At 50.4% G+C, this 21,284-nt stretch overlaps 2 protein-coding genes and 1 long non-coding RNA gene across 5 annotated transcripts in view; 2 read left to right on the forward strand and 1 right to left on the reverse strand.

Annotated features, from left to right (window-relative positions):
- The window catches only part of PTPN9 (protein tyrosine phosphatase non-receptor type 9), an 85,221-nt gene extending 78,696 nt beyond the window's left edge, over positions 1 to 6,525 (forward strand). Inside the window, 4 exon segments of the mRNA XM_047737230.1 lie at positions 1,107 to 1,185; positions 2,222 to 2,372; positions 2,793 to 3,000; positions 3,819 to 6,525. Of these exon segments, the coding sequence (XP_047593186.1) occupies positions 1,107 to 1,185; positions 2,222 to 2,372; positions 2,793 to 3,000; positions 3,819 to 4,033 (653 nt within the window). The 3' untranslated portion in view covers positions 4,034 to 6,525.
- Positions 2,912 to 19,530, reverse strand: LOC125104622 (uncharacterized). Its single transcript, XR_007128667.1, has 3 exons — positions 19,274 to 19,530; positions 3,379 to 3,429; positions 2,912 to 3,024 (listed from the first exon to the last, which is right to left on the reverse strand). It is a non-coding gene; the product is annotated as an uncharacterized LOC125104622 (long non-coding RNA).
- The window catches only part of SIN3A (SIN3 transcription regulator family member A), a 76,116-nt gene continuing 69,040 nt past the window's right edge, over positions 14,209 to 21,284 (forward strand). Inside the window, exon 1 of one of the 3 annotated variants that reach the window (XM_047737226.1) lies at positions 14,209 to 14,230. The gene's annotated coding sequence lies outside the window, so the exon portion shown is untranslated. Of the gene's footprint in view, positions 14,231 to 16,380; positions 16,564 to 18,303; positions 18,579 to 21,284 lie in introns of those variants that run through there. The other 2 variants (XM_047737228.1, XM_047737227.1) reach the window with 2 other exon arrangements.

Here is a 21,284-nt window from a genome sequence, read left to right on the forward strand (position 1 = left end):
CATTTGACAGAGAGAAATCACAAGTAGGCAGAGAGGCAGGCAGAGAGAGAGGAGGAAGCAGGCTCCCTGCTGAGCAGAAAGCCCGACTCGGGGCTCGAACCCAGGACCTGGGATCATGACCTGAGCCGAAGGCAGCAGCTTAACCCACTGAGCCACCCAGGCGCCCCAACCAATACTTTTTTAAACAGAGATGGGAAAGTAGAGAGAGAAGGCTAATTTTGAGGAAAGAGATTGATTCGCAAGCATGTTGGGTCTAAGGAGACCCATGACGGGACATGGAAGGGGATCGGTTCAGTAGGCTACTGATGATGATAAGGCTTTAGGGAGATGGAAACAGCTAGAGGCATGTACACAGTTGACACTGTCTGTGCGTACGTGCCAGTTCAAGCCTTGATGGTAAGACTCTTGGGAAGGTACGTAACAGTATTTCTCAAACTGTAACTTCCCTACAGCTTCACTTGGGATCTTGTTAAAATGCAGATTGCACATTTCTTTCTTTCTTTCTTTTTCTTTTTAAGGATTTTCTTTCTTTATTTGACAGAGATCACAAGTAGGCAGAGAGGCAGGCAGAGAGAGAGAGGAGGAAGCAGGCTCTCCACTGAGCAGAGAGCCCGATGTGGGACTCGATCTCAGGACCCCGGGATTATGACCCGAGCCGAAGGCAGAGGCTTTAACCCGCTGAGCCACCCAGGCGCCCGCAGATTGCACATTTCTAATACTCATACAATGCTGGTGCTGGTGGTTCACGGACCACCCTGAATAGCAGGGATGCCCCGAGAAGAGCAGGGAGCCAGCATCTGTACTTTGGAGTTATTAGTTGAGGAAAAAAACCAGCAATTCCTGGGGCACCTGAGTGGCTCAGTGGGTTAAGCCTCTGCCTTTGGCTCAGGTCATGATCGCAGGGTCCTGGGATCAAGCCCCACATCAGGCTCTGCTCAGCAGGGAGCCTGCTTCCCCCCCCTCTCTCTGCCTGCCTTTCTGCCTACTTGTGATCTCTGTCTGTCAGATAAAGAATAAATATCTTTAAAAATAAAAACCCCAGAAATTCCTGAGAAGGAAAGAAGGGCTTCCAGGGTAATGTTCCTTGTCTTATCCTTCCATTCCAGGCCCTTTGGAGAATACCTATCGTGATTTCTGGCTCATGGTATGGGAGCAAAAAGTCCTGGTGATTGTCATGACCACCCGGTGAGTTCTTCCCCTTTCCTCCCTCTGCATTCTGCCTCCACCCTGTTCCCAAACATCGGGGATTCAAGAGGGGAGTTTAGCTCATAGAACAATGAGGATTAGGAAAGCCATGGCAAAGATCTTGAGATGTTTTAGCTTTATCTTAGTTGACCCAGAATTAACAAAGCAAGGGTATGGTGGGAATTGATAGATCTAACTTGTCACAGCTTTGATCTAACTTTTCAAAATTTTAATCCTTGGCTCTGGTGACCCTGTGCCAGTTATAGGCTATTCTGAGGTCCTGGCCTTATCCACTAAAGGAAGTGTCAGCAAACGTGGGGCAATTCACTTTTAACCTGCTCCCTACTTCCAAAGGGCAGCAGTCTTCCTGGCTTCTAAATTACCAGTTTCCCTTTATTCTCTCCTTCCCTACTACTTTTGGCAGTTTTTCTGCTCATTCGTATTTCCATCTGTAAAAGAATTGTAAAAAGAGAGATGAAACATAGTTGATCAGGCAGGAAGCTCTTGATGAAAGGAATCCTTTTGAAATTTTGGTCTACATATCTGCCAAAACTTGAAGAATTACAAATTCATTAGTATCATCATTATCATTATGATAATTAGAACCTATTTCAGATGAGGAGAAAAATGTTAATGAAAATGTTTGCTCAGTTCCCTTTCTCATGGCACAGTCACAACCACCTTTGCTTCGGAGAGGTGGTAGTACAAGAAGTACCACCTGGGAGCATTCGAGCCACTACAGGGCAGTGAGGGGGCGCCTGGGTGGCTCAGTGGGTTAAAGCCTCTGCTTTCGGCTCAGGTCATGAAATGGTATAACAGGCACCCAATAAATGTCTGCTAAATGAGTATATGCAAGAATGTTAGCTGTTGCTACCTCTGTTTAGAATGAAGGTTTCCCACGTTTTCTGCCAAGAAGCAAAGGTGTAAGTTAGAAGCTACGCAAGAGATGACATTGCTCTTCGGGGTATAGCAGATCATAGCTTTCTGCTGTGGAGAGGAAGGATGGAAGGCTTACCTTGCTCTGTGTTGTCTTCAGGTTTGAGGAGGGCGGCAGGAGAAAGTGTGGCCAGTACTGGCCATTAGAAAGAGACTCTCGGATCAAATTTGGCTTCCTCACGGTGACCAATCTAGGTGTGGAGAACATGAACCATTACAAGAAAACAACACTAGAAATTCACAACATAGAGGTAAATCCCAGTTTCTATTTTCTCACGGTTTTTAAGCTGGGGGAGAACTTTTATGGTAAAGGAAATTTCCAAAGGGAATAGGCAGAAATCCAGGCAGCTTATAAGTTAATTTCATTTTCCTGGGAACAGGATATGGATATTCATCTCAGAGCCAATATACCCATTGTTGTCTCAGCGCAACAGTGGCATTACTTAGGAACAAAACTTACAAGAAATCTGGATCCTACCTAGGGAATTCTGTCCTCTTCAGACAGTTAACCTTTCCTTTAGGCTTGTGGGAAAGCAATTGTGGAGAAAGTTGAGGGTGGTAGGCAGGAACCTCGGTGAGGATACCAGGGAATTGGGAAACTAGAAAAGCCAAATGTAGTCAGGGGTAAGCTGAAATGACCTCATTAACTTTTGCTTCTTTTCTCATCCAAGGAGCGGCAGAAACGCCAGGTGACCCACTTTCAGTTCCTGAGCTGGCCAGATTATGGTGTCCCTTCCTCGGCAGCTTCTCTCATCGACTTCTTGAGAGTAGTCCGGAAGCAGCAGAGGCTGGCTGTCAGCAGCATGGCAGCGCGCTCCAAAGGGCAGTGCCCTGAACCACCCATTGTCGTCCACTGCAGCGCGGGCATAGGCAGGACAGGTAATATACCTGATGACACGGTAGCTTACAGAGCATCCAGGGGTAGTAAAGATGGGAGAGAAATAACAAAGCTCTTAGTCGCTAATATGTGAGAATTTGATCTATCAGTAGTGAACTGCCATGAAAAATTCCTCTTTAATGTCCTTTTGGTATCCCTGGCACCAGCTGTGCTAGCCACAATACATACTTCAGAGGCCAGGGCCCCGAGGGCTTGATGCTTTACACATCCCATCAGCATGATTATCTTCTGGCCCCATCACTATCACCTGGATGTTCCAGAGAGCTCAGCTGGGCTATTGCTTCCTTCTGATCCCCCTCCCTAAAGAGATCCCCACCCCAAGCTGTGCTGTCATTCCAGAGCTAGTTAGCAGCTTTTACCTTAAGGGATGTGCATTGCAGGGATTGCTAGTCTTTATAGCTCAGAGGTCACTTTGGGAGAAAGTCAGAAAGAATAGGTTTCTATTAGGTCTTTGTGGAAGAGTTGTGGAGTCTCTGAAAAATTAGGGCCCTGGTGTAGGAATGCTGTCATTCTGTCTTGTCTAAGATTGAAGCAGGTAGTTCTTCTCTGTCACCTTCCCACCTTCTCTTCCTGTTACCTGCTGTACTATCTTGAGTCAAGAGGCTTCTCATTCCTCTGGACCCCCAACACTCCAAAGTGACCTCCTCCTTGAATCCTTTCAGGCCTAAGGCCACCTGGCTACGTACCATGAGGCGCCTTGCCCTTGAATTCATTCATCCAGCCTGTCTGGGTCGTTTGGTAGAGGGAAGGATAGACAGGAGAGACAGACCAGTTATGACCACTTCTTTCCTTCCTTCAGGTACCTTCTGCTCACTGGACATCTGCCTGGCACAGCTGGAGGAGCTTGGCACCCTTAACGTGTTCCAGACGGTGTCCCGCATGAGGACCCAGAGGGCTTTCAGCATCCAGACCCCTGAGCAGTACTATTTTTGCTACAAGGCAATCCTGGAGTTTGCAGAGAGGGAGGGCATGGTGCCCTCCAGTCACAACCTCCTGGCCATGGAGGGTCAGTAACTGTCCCACGATCCTCCTACGTGCTGGCCAGCCTTCCTTAAACTACCCTGGACACCGCTGAGCCTATAGGTTGCCATCAGTTATGCTGAAGCAATGGACCAACCTCTTCCTCGTGTCTCCTGGCGCACTCGTGCACGCAAGGCAGCCTTTCCCTTTGGCTAGATAGTTGTGGTGAAATTGCCACTCGAAGGGTCCAGTAGCAATGTGTTCTTAATTCCCAGCACCTGCTATCGAACTGTGCCTTATTAAAACCAAATTGTGGCTATTGGTTTTTGCCAGGGGCCCCGAGGTAAGTGGGGAAGGAAACTCCCTCCCCCCTTTCCCAATGCCGTTCCCCTTCTCAAGATCTCTTTCCCATTCCTTCCCTTTGCTAGGATTTGATGGGGAGGTTTGGTGAGCATCCACCTTCCTTCCCAGAGAGCTTGACCAAGTTACATACTCTAGAGAACGTCCCGAGTGCCAAGCACGTTTATACCTAGGGCGTGTATTCCAGTCTTTTCTGTCATTCTGTGTGTATGTGTGTGTGTATGCGCGTGTGCGCACGCACTTATGTGTATGGGTCCATATGTATGTGTGTATATAATATATATTGTATGTGATAATATGGTTGTATTCTATAAATACATATACACAGAGATACTCCTTTGTAGACTTTCCTGGGGCTCCGTGTTGCAGTTCAGGACTCTTTGCATCTTGGACCCTACTGTTTATCCTGGATGAGCTGGGGCTGGGGATCATGTCTCTTGTCAGACGCCAGAGTGGTGAAGAGGACACACACATATATTCATCCCTCATGTTCCTGCCACAGGCCCTCATTCTTACATAATGACTTATCTCTTTCCAGGATATTGGAGCTGAGAATTCTGATTTGTGGTGACACTGGTTTAACTCAGCATGAATTATCCTTATCTAATGATTTTATTCTGTTTACTTTGCCAATTTGAGGAATAGACCTCCACTGTGACTCCAGACCCCTCTTCACTCTTTCTGTCCCTTGGAGCTTGGGGTCTGGGAGTAAAGATGAGCAGTCAGAGCCAAGAGCAATTGGTACGAAGTCTTAGAAGAAAGGAGAGGGAGCCCAGGTGTGTGTGAGAGAGAAAACAACTATGAGAATTCCTCCTTAGGAGAATGAACTGGGGCCCCTATTTATTCTGCTAGGAAGTTCCTTTTCTTATGTAACTTGGCCCTGTCCACTTAAATGCCCATCTCCTCCTGCCTAGCAGCCTACCCTGGAGCTTAGGCTTGGTGGGCTCTGTGTCAATATAATGCTTAACCCCTGGCTGGCTAGGGCAGTTGCCTGCAATCACTGTTTGCCCCCTATTCACCCATCCTGTCCCTGTCTGCTCCCAGCCTGCCCAGCCTGATGTGCCAGGGATGGAATCAAGAGTCCCCAGCACTCCACATTCCCAAGAAAATCCCAGGAACCCCTAAACCTTCTATCCCAGATGAGGTTGGCAGCTGATCAGACCTCAATAATTTTATACTGTAATAATAAGCTCTTTGAATGTATATATTCTTATTTTTACAATCTTTTCATTTTGTATTTAACATCAATGGACTGAGTCAGATTCAGAAAATAATTGTAAATGTTCATATCAATATCTTATAGCGATACAGTTTTGTATTTACATATAAATATACCAACATGATCAAACCCTTTTAGCTTCATCAGTTTAGTAGCATTCTGGGCCGGGAAGGTGAGAGGGGGGTCCAAGAGCTGATCTGGGAGGGTTGGGGAGGCAGGGAGGGACCTAGGTATCTGAGACTTTCAGTTCTAAGAGCCATTTGCTATATCCATAGAACACAGCCCTAGCTCTGGGCAGGCAAAGGAAACCACCAGTTGAAGGCTTGCTGGGTGCCAGTCTCTGTGCTTGGTGCTTTTCCCCCCCATTACCTCATTCAAACCTGAAAATAATTGAGTGAGATTAGTATGTTCACTCCCTTCTATTTCTATATAGATGTGGAAGGTAAGGTTTGGAAGATTATAGTGATTTGCTGTAGAACTGGAGCTCAGGTTGGTTTGATGTTGGCCTCTTCACTGTGTTGCTCTTTTTCAAAGATCAAGATAGTGTTTTGTCCTTGGAAACCAGAGGGAATTTTTTTTTAGCTCTCCTTTCAGAGTATGAGCTGTTCCTAAATTCCAGGTAGTTGATCCTGAGCCTATGCTGCATATAGGGTGACAGAGTTGGTGACTGATACTCCCAGGTAGGACCTCCTGGTGTAGGATCCTGAGGTCTGCAGAGTACCAAAGGGATCATTCTTGCAGGAAACACCATACATAGGGGTACACTGGTCTTTGTGGGAAGATCTTGAGTCATTCATTTGCATCTCTCTCTCAGAATGGAACCAGAAGCTTTGTCCATGTAGTACCATGCCCCATGCCATGTAGCTACTCCCTGTTGACCAGTGACAGCCTGCCCAGTTGGGGCAGTTCTGGCCTGGAGAGTGTGCAAATATTGGGGTGTTTTTAAATAAAAGTGATAGCTAACGTCTACTGGGTCCTTAATTCTGTTCCACAAACTGTTCAAAGTGCTTTCTAGTTACTATTCACCACCCTCAGAACAATTTTTTGAGGTAGGTATTGATAAAACAAACAAAACTGAGGCACAGGAAAATGTAATTAACCAATCAAGAACCCCGATCATCTGATTTGAAACCACCTGTTGTTAACTCTTTTTTTTTTTTTAAAGATTTTATTTATTCATTTGACAGAAATCACAAGTAGGCAGAGAGGCAGGCAGAGAGAGAGGAGGAAGCAGGCTCCCTGCTGAGCAGAAAGCCCGATGCGGGGCTCGAACCCAGGACCTGGGATCATGACCTGAGCCGAAGGCAGCGGCTTAACCCACTGAGCCACCCAGGCGCCCCCTGTTGTTAACTCTTATACTAGATTCCCTCTAAGGATCCATCTCCTGATCTCCCAACAGATTTTTCGAGCTTTTTACTTTAATCAAGAGCTGAAGTGTAGAACAAAAGATTAAGCCAACCCTTTCCCTGGATGAGTGTGTTCTGTTGGGAGCAAGCAAGCATAAGAGGTGAACAGGGAAATCTGAGAAATTAGAGGGGTTTGGGAAAATATGGAGGAAACGAGATTAATGATAAGAGATCTGGAGGAGTTGGCCTTGAACTGTCTTTTGTTTGAAGAGGCTGTAACCAAAGTGTTCTGCAAATTCAGAAGTTATACATGAGTTGCACATCTGAGGATTGGTGAGGTTATAACTTGTAAGAGCTCCAAAAAAGCGCAGATTCCTGGGTCCTGCCTGGTAGGTGGTTGAGTGACAGGATGAGCCAGGCCAGAAACACTTAGTCTGTGTTCCTGACTCTAAGGAAGGTTAGCAAATTGATGTTTCCTAAATCTGAGAGCAAGGAATCAATAGCTTTCCCCTACTGCCATAGTTTACTTGTAGCTTTTACCATTGTGAAGAGTGACTTCTCAAAATGTGAGCCTACCTGAGCTAGGTGTTTGAAGAGGGAAAGAAAGGGGAAGACAAAGAGCCTAGATCTGTTCAGGAAGTCAAGGCTCTCACACAGGAGGTGTGAACAAAGCAAGAGAATCCACTATCAAATGCTGGCCTATACAGCTGAGAGCATAAGAAAGAAAAAGTGTTTGGGCAGGGGGCAGGGAAGAGCACTGTGGGCCAACTCAGGCTTCTTCCCATTTGAGTGCTATTTTTTCAACTTACTGTCTCTAGCATTGGTCCCTTCATCGTGCCTGTCCCTGTCAGCTAGGATGGGACTCCTGCAGTAGTGTGCCCTGACACCCTCAGCTTAGGAAGCCTACCATTGTCAATCTCCATGTCACCACATGCAGGTAAATGACAGATTGGGACCAGTTCTTGGGAGACTGGACTATTTAGCATTGTAGCTTGAGGGAGATGAGACTCTTAAAAGCAGACATGCACACAGAAACTCACAGATCAGAGACCTGGGGGGAAGTGGGCCAGGAAGAAAGCCTTCCTAGAGTGACTGAGCTCTTAAGTAGTTTTGAGGTCTCACCACTCAACCCAAGCCAACTCCTAGCTTCCTTTTTGTAAAAGAAGCGGCTACATTAGATGATACTACCACAGGCCTTCCAGCTCTTTAAGGGGCTAGTTCTTTGATGGACAGGGTGAGTTCCTGTAGAGGTACCATCAGGCCCTTCTCTGGTTGGGTCAGCTCTGACTCCTAATCCCTAGTTTTAAGCTTGTTTTCAAAGTCTCTTCTTTCAAGCTGCCCCTTCCCTGTATTGTCTTAGGTCCCATCCCACTTGGCCCACAACTTGGAAAGCAGGTAGTCCCCAGGCCAAGGCCTGGGCCTTGAAGGTTTCTGTGCTACTCCATGTGGAGCTGACAGGGTGAGTCAGAGTCAAGGAATGAACCAACCAAGGTGCCAGAGTTCCCTGCTGAGGTTCTTACATTTGCCTTAGTCCTTGGTCACTACTCACAGACCACCGTTCTCTTAACAAGGGCAGGAACTAAAGCTCCCACTAGGGTGGGAAACAGATTTTCTCTTGGGGGGTATCTGCCCTATAGTTACCATCAAAACGGTTGTGAATATCAAGTGTTGTGGATTGTTACTCTTAACTGACCACAGAGAAGACTGGGTCTTCACTACAAAAGGAAGGACAAGTGCTGTCTCAGAAACCTGTTGAAGTGTTTATTCTCCCTCCACCACTTACCATCACTTTTATAAAAATCTATTTATAAGCTAAATCTGGCATGCTGCAGCCTTTTTTTTTTTTTCATTGAGTATAGCAGACATATGATGTTACATTAGTTGCAGGTGTACAACAGTGATTCAACTTCTCTTTAAGTTACACTGGCATACTGCAGTCTTAAGTACCCATATTTTTTCCAGCCAAGGCCAAGGTGGACATAGCTAGCTACACCAGAATCCTAGCTAGAAGTGTTGAATGGAGATTGGGAGCAATGATCCTTTTTCACCTGTTCAGAGTAATATGTCTGTCATGGTTGTTAGGACTCAGATGGAGATGAAAAAAAGTAGAAAAGAAAGACAGTGAGATGTAGATAGAAGGTAGTCAAAAAAGGCACAGTGCCCCTTCCAACTCCAGGCTCATTTCCTTCCACCCCTTCCCCCACATCAGAAGCTGGCTACTTCTCTAAGCTAATGTAGTTGTCTAAAGCCTCAAAACTGGCCAGATGCTCAACTGAGCTTAGGTCAGTCATTTCATCCCGTCGGGTCTCCTTTGCTTCGCTGACCTTGAATGAATACCTTATTCTATGGTAGCAGCCAGTGGATGTATGGAGTCTAACATTCAGGACAGATACTAGGCTGGAGATGTCAACTGGAGACTTAGTTTAGATAAAAGCTGGAGGTCTTGGAAGTGGGTGAGAACAGAAGGAGGAGGGCAAGAAGAGAGGAGAGACATTTGGAGTTACCAATGTTAAGGAGAGGATAAAAAGCCTGTGAATTATTCTGATTAATAGACAAGTAATAGAGGACATGGCCAGGTTGTATTGTCCCAGCCTGGTCAGTGGAAGAGAGCAGTTAGGATGAATGAACAGGATTTGGAAATGTAGGTTCACTCGTGGTCTCGCGGGGCAGGGGCTGAAAGGGAGGTGGTATGAATGGGAGGTGAAAGAGTGGAGACTGCAGTGCTTGGGCTGTCTCCAACCACAGCAAGGCCCCTGGTTATCTCTTCCATATTAGGACTCTTGAGTAAGGTTGCAAGCAGACAAAGGAACCTGCTGCTTTACAAAAAAAAAAAAAAAAAAAAAAAAAAAAAAAAAAGTCACCAAACAACTGACATACCAAAAAAAAATTTTTTTTTCTTTGAAAATGTAAAGCCAGGTAAACTGGGGAACATAATGTTCTACTTATTTTTTATTAACCCTCAGTGAAGGGAAGACATTTCATGGCCGTAAGTAGCAATCTTGAAACCCACTAAAAAATTCCAAGCCTCCAAACCACCCAGAAATTAGAAACATGGAGTAGTACAAGCTAAGGCAGTTGCTTGCCAGAGAAATGGTTTCTTCACACAGTAGAATCCCACTGCGGGGTCTTTTAGGACAGTCCTGGGCTCTTCTCTCAGACTGCAAAACGAGGGAATTTGGGTGTAAAAGGCCAGAATGAGAGGGGATGGTGAGGAGATGAAGGAGAAAAAGGCCTGTGAATCCCCCTAAATGCTAGGTATACTTTTTTCTTTTCTTTTTTTTTTTTAAGTAATCTCTATTCCTGATATAAGGCTTGAACTCACAATCCCAGGATCAAGCGCCCCATGCTCCACAGACTGAGCTAGCCAAGCACCGCAGGCACACTTTATTTTTCATCTCACAACAGCCCACTGAAGTAGGTATTCTTATTCTTAGTTTATAGATAAAGGAAATTGAGAAGATAAATAACTTGCAAAAGACATCCAGGTAGCAGGTGACTAAACTGGGATCCTAACCAATAGTTGGAGCTTTTCCCCTTGAACCTATAGGAAGGCCTGGGTGGGGAGTGGAGAGCAAGCCTCAAATGCCCCTCACCTGGGTATTCCCACACTGGCAACGGTCCTCTACAGCTGGCAGGGGTTCTGTCAGCAGGGTACTGGCACTGACACCTTTTTGGCAGAGTCACTGAAGTGCGGGCCCTAAATGTCTCCATCACCACCTACCATAAGCACCCTAAAGAACTAAATGAGTCCTGTGAATGAGGGTGTGCACACACACACAATGCGCGATGCCTGTGAGACAGGGTGTCCTAGGTGTGGCAGTTCTGAGTGGTGGTGTGAGGTAAGGACGCATGTATGTATGTGGTTGGGAGAAATATCTTGCCTCGTGGAATATAATTTCTTTGGAAAGGACCAGAAATCATTTGGAACTATCTGGGGGACAAATTGCCCTTGGAATTAGGGTGGTAAGGTAAGGTGGTAGGAGGGAGGCTGTTTTTCTCCACAAGTTCCAACTGGATCATGGGCCCTAGTGTGTATAGAGACAGCACATGGGGGAGTGGACAAAGCTCAGGCTTTGGGTCCAGACAGGCTTGACTTGGGCAAGTCACACTACTGCTCCGTTTACTCAACTATAATTAGGATAATAACCCCTAACTCACACAGAAGTGGCCTAGGACGCAGAACCTGGCTTCCCAATGTGACTTCTCGAAGGCAGGCCCTCATCAGTATCCATTCACTGTTTTGTCCTGACAGAGTAGGGGAGGGGAAGGGTGGATGTAACCAATGCAGCTGGAGGGTCAGTGTTACCAAAACAAATGCTTACTTTCCCAAAGAGTCTGGGATTCCTTCTCCTATGTAGTCATCAGAGTACTGAGTCAGAAACAATAATCCCTGGACCCTTTCCAAGGGGCCTCCTGTGCCTGATTACTATGGGCACTGGGTGCTCAGAGGTGAATTAGGTAGAGCGGCTATCCTCAAGGAGCTCCGTCTAGGGAGCGCTGTTCAGGTGGGGACAGCCACAGGCGGGTGCACTTCAGTGGGTAGAGAGTGTCAGCGAAATCTGGTTCTCTGAGTGGAGCAACTACTCCGGGTGCAAATGTTCCATTACTTCCTCCACAGTATACCACTTGCTGTTTAGGCTTACAGTCAAATGCTTGGGCCTTTGGCCTCCAAGAAGCTCAGAACTTTACTAGGTGTATTAAAGCACATTTAATCGTCACATCTGATCTTCATAACAGGGCAAGGATTGCTGTTACACTCTTGTACCGGACAGGAGGCTGATCCATGGATAATAAAAAGAGACTAAGTAAGAACATGGGATTCAACTTCCAGACTAATGTTCTTTCTGGTCTACTACTATGCCTCATCTCATATTCACACAGTATCTGTTATGCCTTCATCTAGGGCAGAATCTCTTGGGAAAAAAAGTAGAAATCTGAGATGGGCTTCCAGACATCAGAGGATTTCTATTCTGATTTAGAAAAACTTGGTTCTCACCCTAGGGAGCCCCCTGGTCTGAGAATGAACCTTTACCTCCGTGGCCCTGCTAGGTACTGGGCCTCCCACTAACTACACAGTCCACATCTCCTGGTCTTCCCTGCTCCACACCCTCTCCTTCAATGATTCCATCAACCAAGCTACCTCCCAAATTCTAGTCCCCATTTCACATGACATGATCCACTGTCCTTCCCAAATCAGTATTTCTTCCAACCTGTCCTCTCTCCTTAATGGCAAGCTTCCCTCCCCATTAGATAATCCCCTTTCCTATAGATGCTGAGTGAGGGAAGGGTCCTTAGAGCCTGCCTTTCTACTCCAATTTCCACCCTCCTTTTACAGGAGGGAAACAGGCCCAGGGGAAGAAGTACTTGCCTAAAAATATATCACCAGTCACTGGCCAGGCTATGTCTAGAACCCAGATTACCGGGGCGCCTGGGTGGCTCAGTGGGTTAAGCCGCTGCCTTCGGCTCAGGTCATGATCTCGGGGTCCTGGGATCGAGTCCCACGTCGGGCTCTCTGCTCGGCAGGGAGCCTGCTTCCCTCTCTCTCTCTCTCTCTCTGCCTGCCTCTCCGTCTACTTATGATCTCTCTCTGTCAAATAGATAAATAAAATCTTTAAAAAAAAAAAAAAAAAAAGAACCCAGATTACCCAACCACTAGCCTCGAACTCTACTACCTCTTCACATACCAGGCCACAGACTCCTTTCCCTCCATCATCAAAACTGAATTAGTCACCCAGGCCCCTTAAGTCTCTGTCAAATACATCTCTCCTTTTTAATTCTTTTTGCTTCCTACTGCCACTGCTCTGGTCAAGTGCTCATTACATCTCATCTGAATTGTTGGGACAGCCTAACTAGCATCAGGCCCCACTCTGCCCACAGGACTCTAAAGCCTTCCACATTCTGCCCATCCCACATTGACCACATGAACTTCCTTTTCTGGATGCCTCAATCCACAGGTCTTTCTTGTTCACTCCATGTGCTCTGGCCCCAGGCTCAGCTCTGTTGAACACAGAGATGTAGGGTAGCCTCTTTCAACTTCTGGTTGGAAGTTAGGACAAACACAGCAAATGATTCATGAGAGGATCTGAGAGTTTTTGACTTGAGAGATACTGAAGGTAGGCAAGGCCTTCTGGATTGGGTGGCTGGGAGAGAGAAAATAAAATTTCCCTTGGTTCCACCATGTATTATGCCTTCCACCAGAAGATGTATGTCTGTAGTCTACAAACCCAGTATTACAATAGCCTTTGTGCCTCACCTTGCTGCTTATAGGCACTCCTCACTCAACCACTCTCAGAACCAATCCAGCTCCTGGGATGTTGAGCATCTTAAATCACAGCTCTGAGCCTGTAGTCCTGCGACAATGCTGCTAGCACATTATGTTGTGCAAGTCTAAGAATTTTAACCAGGTATTAAAGTTTTCTGCTGTTTGATTCCATCTCTCCAACCCTGATTTTCATTACTACAACCACATTTGAAGGTCCTTACCAATATTTTCCACTTACCCCTTTGTGTCCTTTGCTAAAAATGACTTGACCCCTTCATTTCTGCCTGATGAAAGCATAAAGAACCTCCTTGAGTGCCAGCCATCTCCTCCACGAAGACTTTCCCAGTTTTCCTCAGCTAGGAAGAATCTCCCTGCTCTGAGCTTCTATATTTATTTATATAGACATTTCTGCCTTACCTTACTTAGCTCTTGCTGCAACATCAACTCGGGTAGGTCTGGAGCCCTTGCAGGGTACAGACAGAGCATCTCATCCAGCCTCTGTATTCGCACTCAGAAGTAGGTGCAGTATGAATGTGTTTGCCTCACCCAGGGTAGGTGCTCAGATCAGCGCCGGTTGCCTGAACGCGGGACTTAACCACTCACACCACTCGTTTAGGTAGCCGCCTAACAGAAGGGCCGGACCGGACTAGGTTACACAGCCTGGGGAGTCGGGCCATTCCAGCCAGTCGCTAGGATGTCCCCACCAGCCTCCCCTACCAGCTCCAAATGGGGTGTGAGTGCGAAGGAAGTAGCCCCGCTGGCTCCTCCTCCGAGTCCACCCTGCGGATCTCTGAGTCTCAGGTCTCCTTCCAGTCCATCGGTCTCAAGAAACTCGAGGGGGCGGGACTGGAGAGATGGGGGCCTCTGCCACGGATGCGCTTCCCACTCGCGGCGAGTTTAATTTATTTATTTAATGTATTTTGGAGGGAGGGAGCGTTCAATGAAGGGGAAGAGGCGGAGCGAAGGGAGGAGGCGGGCCCAGGCTGACTGACGCTAGCGCCGGGGAGCCAATGGCCCGTGGGAGGCGTTCCTCCCCATTCAGGACTCCTCGCCTGGCTCGGAAGGTATGTTAAACAGCTGCTTTTAATTTGGTCTCCCCAATCTCGGGCGTTTGGGGGGCTAGCTCGCCGGCCTGTGGCTCTGGCCAGTCCGCCACGGTGCGGGCGCCGTCGGCCCCGGGACGGAGCTAGGGGAGGCTCGGAGTCCGGCGGTCGAGGGAGGCGCGGGGCAGGCCAGGAAGGAGAGCTCTTGGCGCCGCCCGCTCGCCAGTGTGTGTATTTCCAAGCCCGGCCGGATTCGTGGGGAGGGGGTCGGCCAGCCCGGGTCGCCAGTGCGCCGGCCGTGCTGCCTAGTTTATTTCACCGAGCAGTCGGTTTCGGTAGGTTTCGGAGGCGGACTGGGTAAGGGGCGGGTAGGGGGAGATTCCCTCCCCCCCCTCGCTCCTGGAATGCCTTTAAAAAAATTATTGTAAAGAAGAAAATAGGGGATACTCCGTACGCCGACTGGAACCCAGCCCGGGCTGCGGCGCGCGGGCTCGGCAGGGGGCGGCGGCCTGAGACCGGCGGGCCAGGCCCACTGAGCCCGCGGCGCCCGGAGTTGGTTGAGAGCTGGAGTTCGCGAGCGAGCCGGAGCCCGCAGCTTTCCCCGCTAACCATGCTGGGCGAGGGCGGCAGCCGCCCGGATGGTTTTGTTTCGGTCCGCAAACTTGGCGGAGGGGGCGGTGGGCGCGATCCGAGAGGCGCGGGCGCCGTGGGCCGCGGTTGTTATGGACTCTGGGGGCGGGGGCAATGCCGGACTTGCGGGAGGGGCGACCGGCGGCGGGGGAGGGCACCGGAAAGAGCCCCCCGCGCCTGGGCACCAGCTCCGCGGAGCGCCGGTCTGTGTTCTCCGAACTCCCGAGCCGTGGCAGTAGAGCCAGCATTCGGCGCCGTAACCCGCCAGGCCGCGAGCCCGCGCGGAACTCGGCCTGGGGGTGCGGAAAACCTCCAGGAACTCCGTGGCGGCTTCGACCCGCGGCCCCAGCTGATCCCCTTGCAAACATGGAGCTGCCTCCTTCCCCGCCCACCAGGGCGGCCGCGGCGGCGGCGGCTCCCTTCCCCTCCCCCGGCGGTGCGGCTTGCCCGCTGAAGGGGCGGGGGCGGGGGCGCGGGCGTGTGAGCGCGCCCACGAGGGGGTGGCCTGAAAGGGGCAGTGAAGGTCGGAAACTGGGAAAACAGTCTCCACGCTCGGAATCGGGAAAAGGAAATGCATCAGCGGGCGGGGAGGGGCGCGGGGGGCGCGCCTGTCAGCCGGGATGGCGGCCGCGGGCTGGAAGGCGGGGCGCCGGCGCTAACCGCCGGGGTCGGGTGGGGCGACGCGGGGAGAGGAGGCGCCGGCGCCCCGGCCCACGGAGCGCCGAGCTGCCCCTGCCTCCACTCCTCGGCCTAGCCTGTTTACTATCTACTCCAGCGGCCGCTTGTGCAACCCGCCCGGAGGGGAGCTGAGGGGCGGGGCCTTTCCCTCTCTCTTCCACCCACCTCGGGCTCCTCCAGAGGGCCCGCCTTCTCTTGTCTTCCACTGGCTGGGCGAGACTCCCTTTTTTCCTTCTCGGTTCTCGACTGGATGACATTCTCCCGAGCTCCGCCTATCGGAGGCCTGGCTGGAGTTTAAGTTGCTAGGATTTTTTTCCGTGAAGGGCGGAGGGAGGATTCCTGCGGCTTACGTGAGGCGCAAGGTCCCGCCCCCACTCCTGGTTGGTGAGATGGATAGTCTCCGCCCCCTCCGCCCGAGCGAGCTGGGAGGGGGAAGTCCACCCCCTGTACTCCGCCCCCTCCTCTAGCCTGTGTGCGCGCTCCGCACATGTGTGAGTCCCGCCTTGCTCCTTCGAACTGTCCTCCCGCCCGGAAGTCCCGGGTTTGGAGTCCTTGGCGGGGGGGTGGGGATGGAGGTAGAGGGGCGAAGAGAGCTGAAAGGCACACAATGATTCCTCTAAGGCTCGAGATCTGGTAGCTTTGCGATGAAGTTAGGGGTTAACGGCTTGAGTGGATTTCGGGGGCCTCGGCTCCAGGGGTTCTGCACGGTTGGGGAGGAGGGCTGGATCTGGCCTTCCGGGCCAATTACTAAAGTTCTGACCCTGTGGCCTGGCCGTTCCCGCGCCTCTTGACTTCCCCGAGATCGCCCTGAATTTCACTTGAGAACGCCGCGGACGCTGGCAGCTTGTCCGTAGGTGGCTTTATCTAAAACTCTGAGCACCTAAGCTTGGCCTGGGTGCTTTAGGCAAGGTCCGGGGTGGTTCACTCCCTACTGGCAGGAGTCGGGGGCGGCCCAATCCTGCTTGGATTCGAAGTGGTTCTTGACGTCTAGGTGGAGCGTCGTGTGGCACCCAGTCCAGGGAGCAGGGGACGGCCCAGAGTGAAAGATAACCCTCCATAAGTTCTGTATAAGTGTCGCTTCTTCCTAACCTCGGAGAGGTTTGACTCGAGGGTCGCTTTCGTTGGTGTGACTTATTTTTAGAGCTCCGTCTTTGGGCAGGGCTTGTCTTTCATCTTTCATGGAGTTCACAGTTCAGTGCCTTGTCCTTGCGGCTGGAAGCCATTCTTGGAGTCAGGCCCACCTGTTGCCAGCGCTGGTTTCGTTGCGGTCTCCGCTGGATTGCAGAGGGAGGACAAGATAGGACCTGGGAGCTGGTTCCCTGGGGCCTGCCACTTGGGGACTGACAGGGCTCTCGGGGGAGTAGCCTTTTTGCCGGAGAGCGGGAAAATTCTAGTCCCGCCCCCTCCTTTCCTGGCGCTCCTTGAGCGCCCCCCAAAGCAGGGCCAGCGTCCGTTCTCCACCTCATTTGGTGAATAAATAAAAGCAACCTAGGCACTGCAAGCACTTTGTCTCTGTGCGGTTGAAGCACTATAACCTACACAGAGAGGGCTTAGGGACTGCCATTAACACTTGTTGGCCAAAGGAGTAGGTGAACAGCCATTCTTATCTTTTGTCATCAACTGTGGAATTTTTATTCTTTGTATGAAGCGTGGGGTGAAAGTTCATTTATACTGTGGCCTGTTTGGTCTTCTGATTCAGTTCGAGTCGGAGTATGCCTCTAGATCTACCCGGGAGATCGCAAACGCCTTACATCTCATGCTCCGCCTTCCGGAGGCTTGCCAGGGCGGTGGCTGTTAGGGCCCTGCCTTCTTTTTGGTTATCTCCGCCCTCTTAGGACTGCATACTCAAGTTTAGGGATTGTCGGTGTTAGAAGTGTGCAGCCACCCCTAGCAGCGCGCTGGCAACCACTGGGGCTCTTTTTCGGCTTTAGTCTCCAGCTCTTAATTCTGTACGTACTGATAGGAGCTGTACGGATCCGGTTGCTCCGGATATTTGTGTTTATAAGGAGGCAGAGTGCGGAAATGTAAATTGTAGAGAGAACTGGATAGAATGAGGTTCTTTTTCTTTCTTTCTTTCTTTCTTTTTTTTTTTTTTTCCTTGTAAGGGATCCTCCATGGTGGTAGTGCTGGTGCCTCTCGCTTTCAAATCCCAGGGCTTCGGATCTCAGCGTGCTGAGCTCCGCGCCCCCTCCTGTTTCGGGCCCTGGAACTCTCTGCACTTCAGTCTCTAGTGTAAACATTCCACAAAAGGACTGCTAAGGTTCAGCCTCCTCGCGCGGGGCGGAGTCAGGTCCTTTCTAGACGGGCGTCCTGGCCAATGGAGGCTGCTACCGGCGCCGAGCTCTCCAATCGGGTGGTTGGAGGCGGAGCCTATCTCACGGACATTTTACCCCACATCGGTTACTTACCTTCCAATGCGATGACCGGCGAGGGCGGGAGCCGACTTGTTGGGCCTGTGGCTGGACCGCACGGGGCGGGATATATGGAGTCCTCCAATGAGATGTGAAGAGCTCCCCTGCTTCCTCCAATAGTATTGAGGCGTGGAGGTGGGATTCTGCAATTCGTCTCCAATAGGCGGGGTTGAGTTAGGGAAGCTCCCCGCCAATAGGGGCGTGGAGAAGGTGAGCGGCTCCCCCTCCCCTCCCAGCCGAGGGGGAAGGGGCGGGCAGCCGGCAGGCAGGGGACAGCGATTGGTTAAACCTTTGACGGGCGGATAATGCGGCCTGTGGTGGAGCGAAGTTGAGTCTTCCCTCTGCGGGGCGGGCCGGGGGAGTGGGCGGGATTTCCCGGGTAACAGAGAAGCGGCCGCGGCGGTAGAGGCGGCGGAGACGGTTTCTCCATCTTTCCCCCCCTCCCCTTCCCCCCTCGGAGTTTCCCTCCCTCCCTCCCTCCCTCCTTCCCAGTCTGGGCACCGGGGCCTGTGACCGTTTCGTTAGCGGAGAGGAGGCTGCCAGTCCGCTTCGGCGGGCCTGTGCCTGCGCCGTTCTCGGGGCCTCCCTGCTGAGCCCAAGGCTCACGCCGAGAGGGACACGCAGAGAGGAGCGGCCGGAGCAGCTTTGCGGTGAGAGCACGCCGGGCCAGGGTCGGGGCGGGGAGCCTGGTGGCGGGTAACGCTGGACTCGAGGGTGTGTATTTTTAGGGGGGGGGCTGACCTCCTCGGCTTCCCGTAGAGCAGGCGGGCGGGAGGTGTGTGGATGTGTGAGGGGGGTGGGGGGCGGAGCGGGGTAGCTCTTCGTGCGGGAGGGGGAGGAGAGCGTAGTCCCGGTGCGCGCGGAGGGGGCGGGCTCTCGCGCCGCCGTTCAGGGGCGGGGCCGGCGCGCGCGTGCGATTGTGGAGAAAGGGGCGGGGCGGCCCTGGCTAAGTGCTGTTTGCGGTCGACCACCCCTCCTGTCTTCCCGAGGTGGGCGGGGCCTCGGCTGGGCAGCCGCGCACTGGCCTGCTGGGGTTGGGGGACGGGCAAGGGGTCTCCCGCGTGTGGCTTCGGGGCGCGGCTGGGAGGGGGCGTGAAGTCGGCTTTCCTCCGCCTTCTCAGGATCCGGTTGGCCGGAGGGGCCGTACGGAGCGGCGATGCCACTCCCCCAGGCCGTCCTCCCCTTCCCCCCGGTTTCCGCCTCCTTGGCAAGTGAGGCGGGGTTCGGGAAAGCCCGCTGTCCGGTCTGGCTTGGAGTCGCGGCGCCCAGATCTGCCCCGCCCTACGTCTCCGTAGGGTGGGAGGGGCTCCCGCCGACTCTGAGCTGCGGAGGTGTCAGGACTTACTCCTGTGGCTGGGCCATGCCTTTTGCCTGGGGCAGGAGAGCTGGGTGCCAGAGCTGTTGTCTCTGCTTAGCTCCACGCAGCGTCGATGGCACCGCTCCGCCTTGGAGATTGGGAGCATGGTCACTGCCACTCCCCCCTCCCCGAATTGTAATTATTGGGGCGAGGTGCTCAGGGTCCTTTCGTTGGAGTCTTGCGGTGGAGTGGCTGCTCGTGCTGTGACCATGCTTCCGCAGCGGTGATTGTGGGGGGGAGGGGCGGAGAGTTATCAGAGACTAGAAATGTGGCCGGGGACAACCTTTCTTGGAGTTCCCTTGATGTTCAGTTACTGTGGCTGTTCGGGGCGGGGTTTCCTTTGAGCCAATAGGGTAGTGGGTAGTTGGACTTGGCTACTATTAGGTGCCTTAGGATTTCAAATTCAGTTAGCCAGAAAAAGTCTTTAACTAGGCTGAGATATAGGAAAGGAAGGGTTGGATTTACATTTTACTATTTAAAACGATGTGTTCATAAAAGATGGTGATTTAAAAAAAATACTGAATAAAATACTCTGATTTCTTCGGCTGTTACATTTTTTAATGCTTTCATTGTACATACAGGTGATTCTGCTATGTGAGCTTAATTTCACAAAGAAATAAGTTGCAGTTTAGGTAACTATAGGTATTCTTGAAACACCTCCTCTTCTGGTTTTGTATAATTCTGTTAGAACATCAAGACTGTTTCTGTTTATATTCTGTAAAACAGCGTTCTTGCCGTTTTGTTAACAGAGGGTGAAGTCGAGGACTAATGCAGTTTTGTGTATGTGACTTTCGTAGCATTGCCCTCCGACCTGTTTTGGGGAGTTGCCTTAGGACGTTTCATGTTTAATGAACTGTTTAAAAAAAAAATTTTTTTTTTTTTAAGTAAGCTCTACACCCAACATGGGGATCGAGCTCAGGAGACAAGAGTCACATGGTCTTCTGGCTGAGCCAGCCAGGTGCCCCATAATGAATGATTTTTTTTTTTAAAGATTTTATTTATTTATTATTTGACAGACAGAGATCACAAGTAGGCACAGAGGCAGGCAGAGAGAGTGGAGGAAGCAGGCTCCCCGCTGAGCAGAGAGCCCGATGCGGGGCTCGATCCCAGGACCCTGGGACCACGACCTGAGCGGAAGGCAGAGGCTTTAACCCACTGAGCCACCCAGGCGCCCCTATAATGAATGATTTTAAATGAGTTTTTTTGCTTTGAATTGATATTCTTTTTTCTTAAGAGAAATTGTGTGTTTTTTATATTTTTTCATCAGAAAATAAATGCGGAGGAATATATTTATAGATTAAAATCTGAGCAAGCCCTCTGGCTGATACCTGAACTGAAGTTAAATTCTGGATTTCTGCTTTGTTCAGTTGGGACTGAGAGCTTGATGTCCTGGCCCATATTCATGAGAAGAGAGTAAGTCCCATCTCAGTTAAGGAAGTAGCAATGGCAAAGGTAGCTTTTTCATTTGAGCAGTTGTGACTGTGGTAGAATTGGTGTGGAGAGAGAAAGCCTGGTGTTTTTTCTGATGTTATAGATTGCCAAAGATAGTGATGATAGTACAGTCTACCACTGAGGAAGATTTGGTCAACACATAGTTGTTCCCACCATTTGCAGTGCTGTCTGCTGGGAAACACGGAAGACCTAAATCATGCCCTTAATATGTTGTCTCTTGGGGCACCAGGGTCAGAAGTCCCAGATATGCTTTAAGGATTGTAAGAACCTAGTTATACTATAGGAAAGTTTTTATAAATGCTTCGTATCTCTTCAAATATCAGTATGATTTATACTATAGTTTTGTCAGAGTTAAGACCCTAGATGATAGATTGGCATTTTGTAATTAAGATGGTTTTACCCGTGGAGTAAGATTGTTTTTCTTATTTGTTAAGGAAAGAGGTATGTAGTAATTTGATAAGATTATTGGCAAAGCTTAGTCTGTTTACATCTGAAATACAGACAAGATAACTGGAGATCTTTTCAAGGCAGTTGTTAATGGCTGCAA

The sequence above is a fragment of the Lutra lutra genome, chromosome 7 (genome assembly GCF_902655055.1).
Source record: "Lutra lutra chromosome 7, mLutLut1.2, whole genome shotgun sequence".
NCBI lineage: Eukaryota > Metazoa > Chordata > Mammalia > Carnivora > Mustelidae > Lutra > Lutra lutra.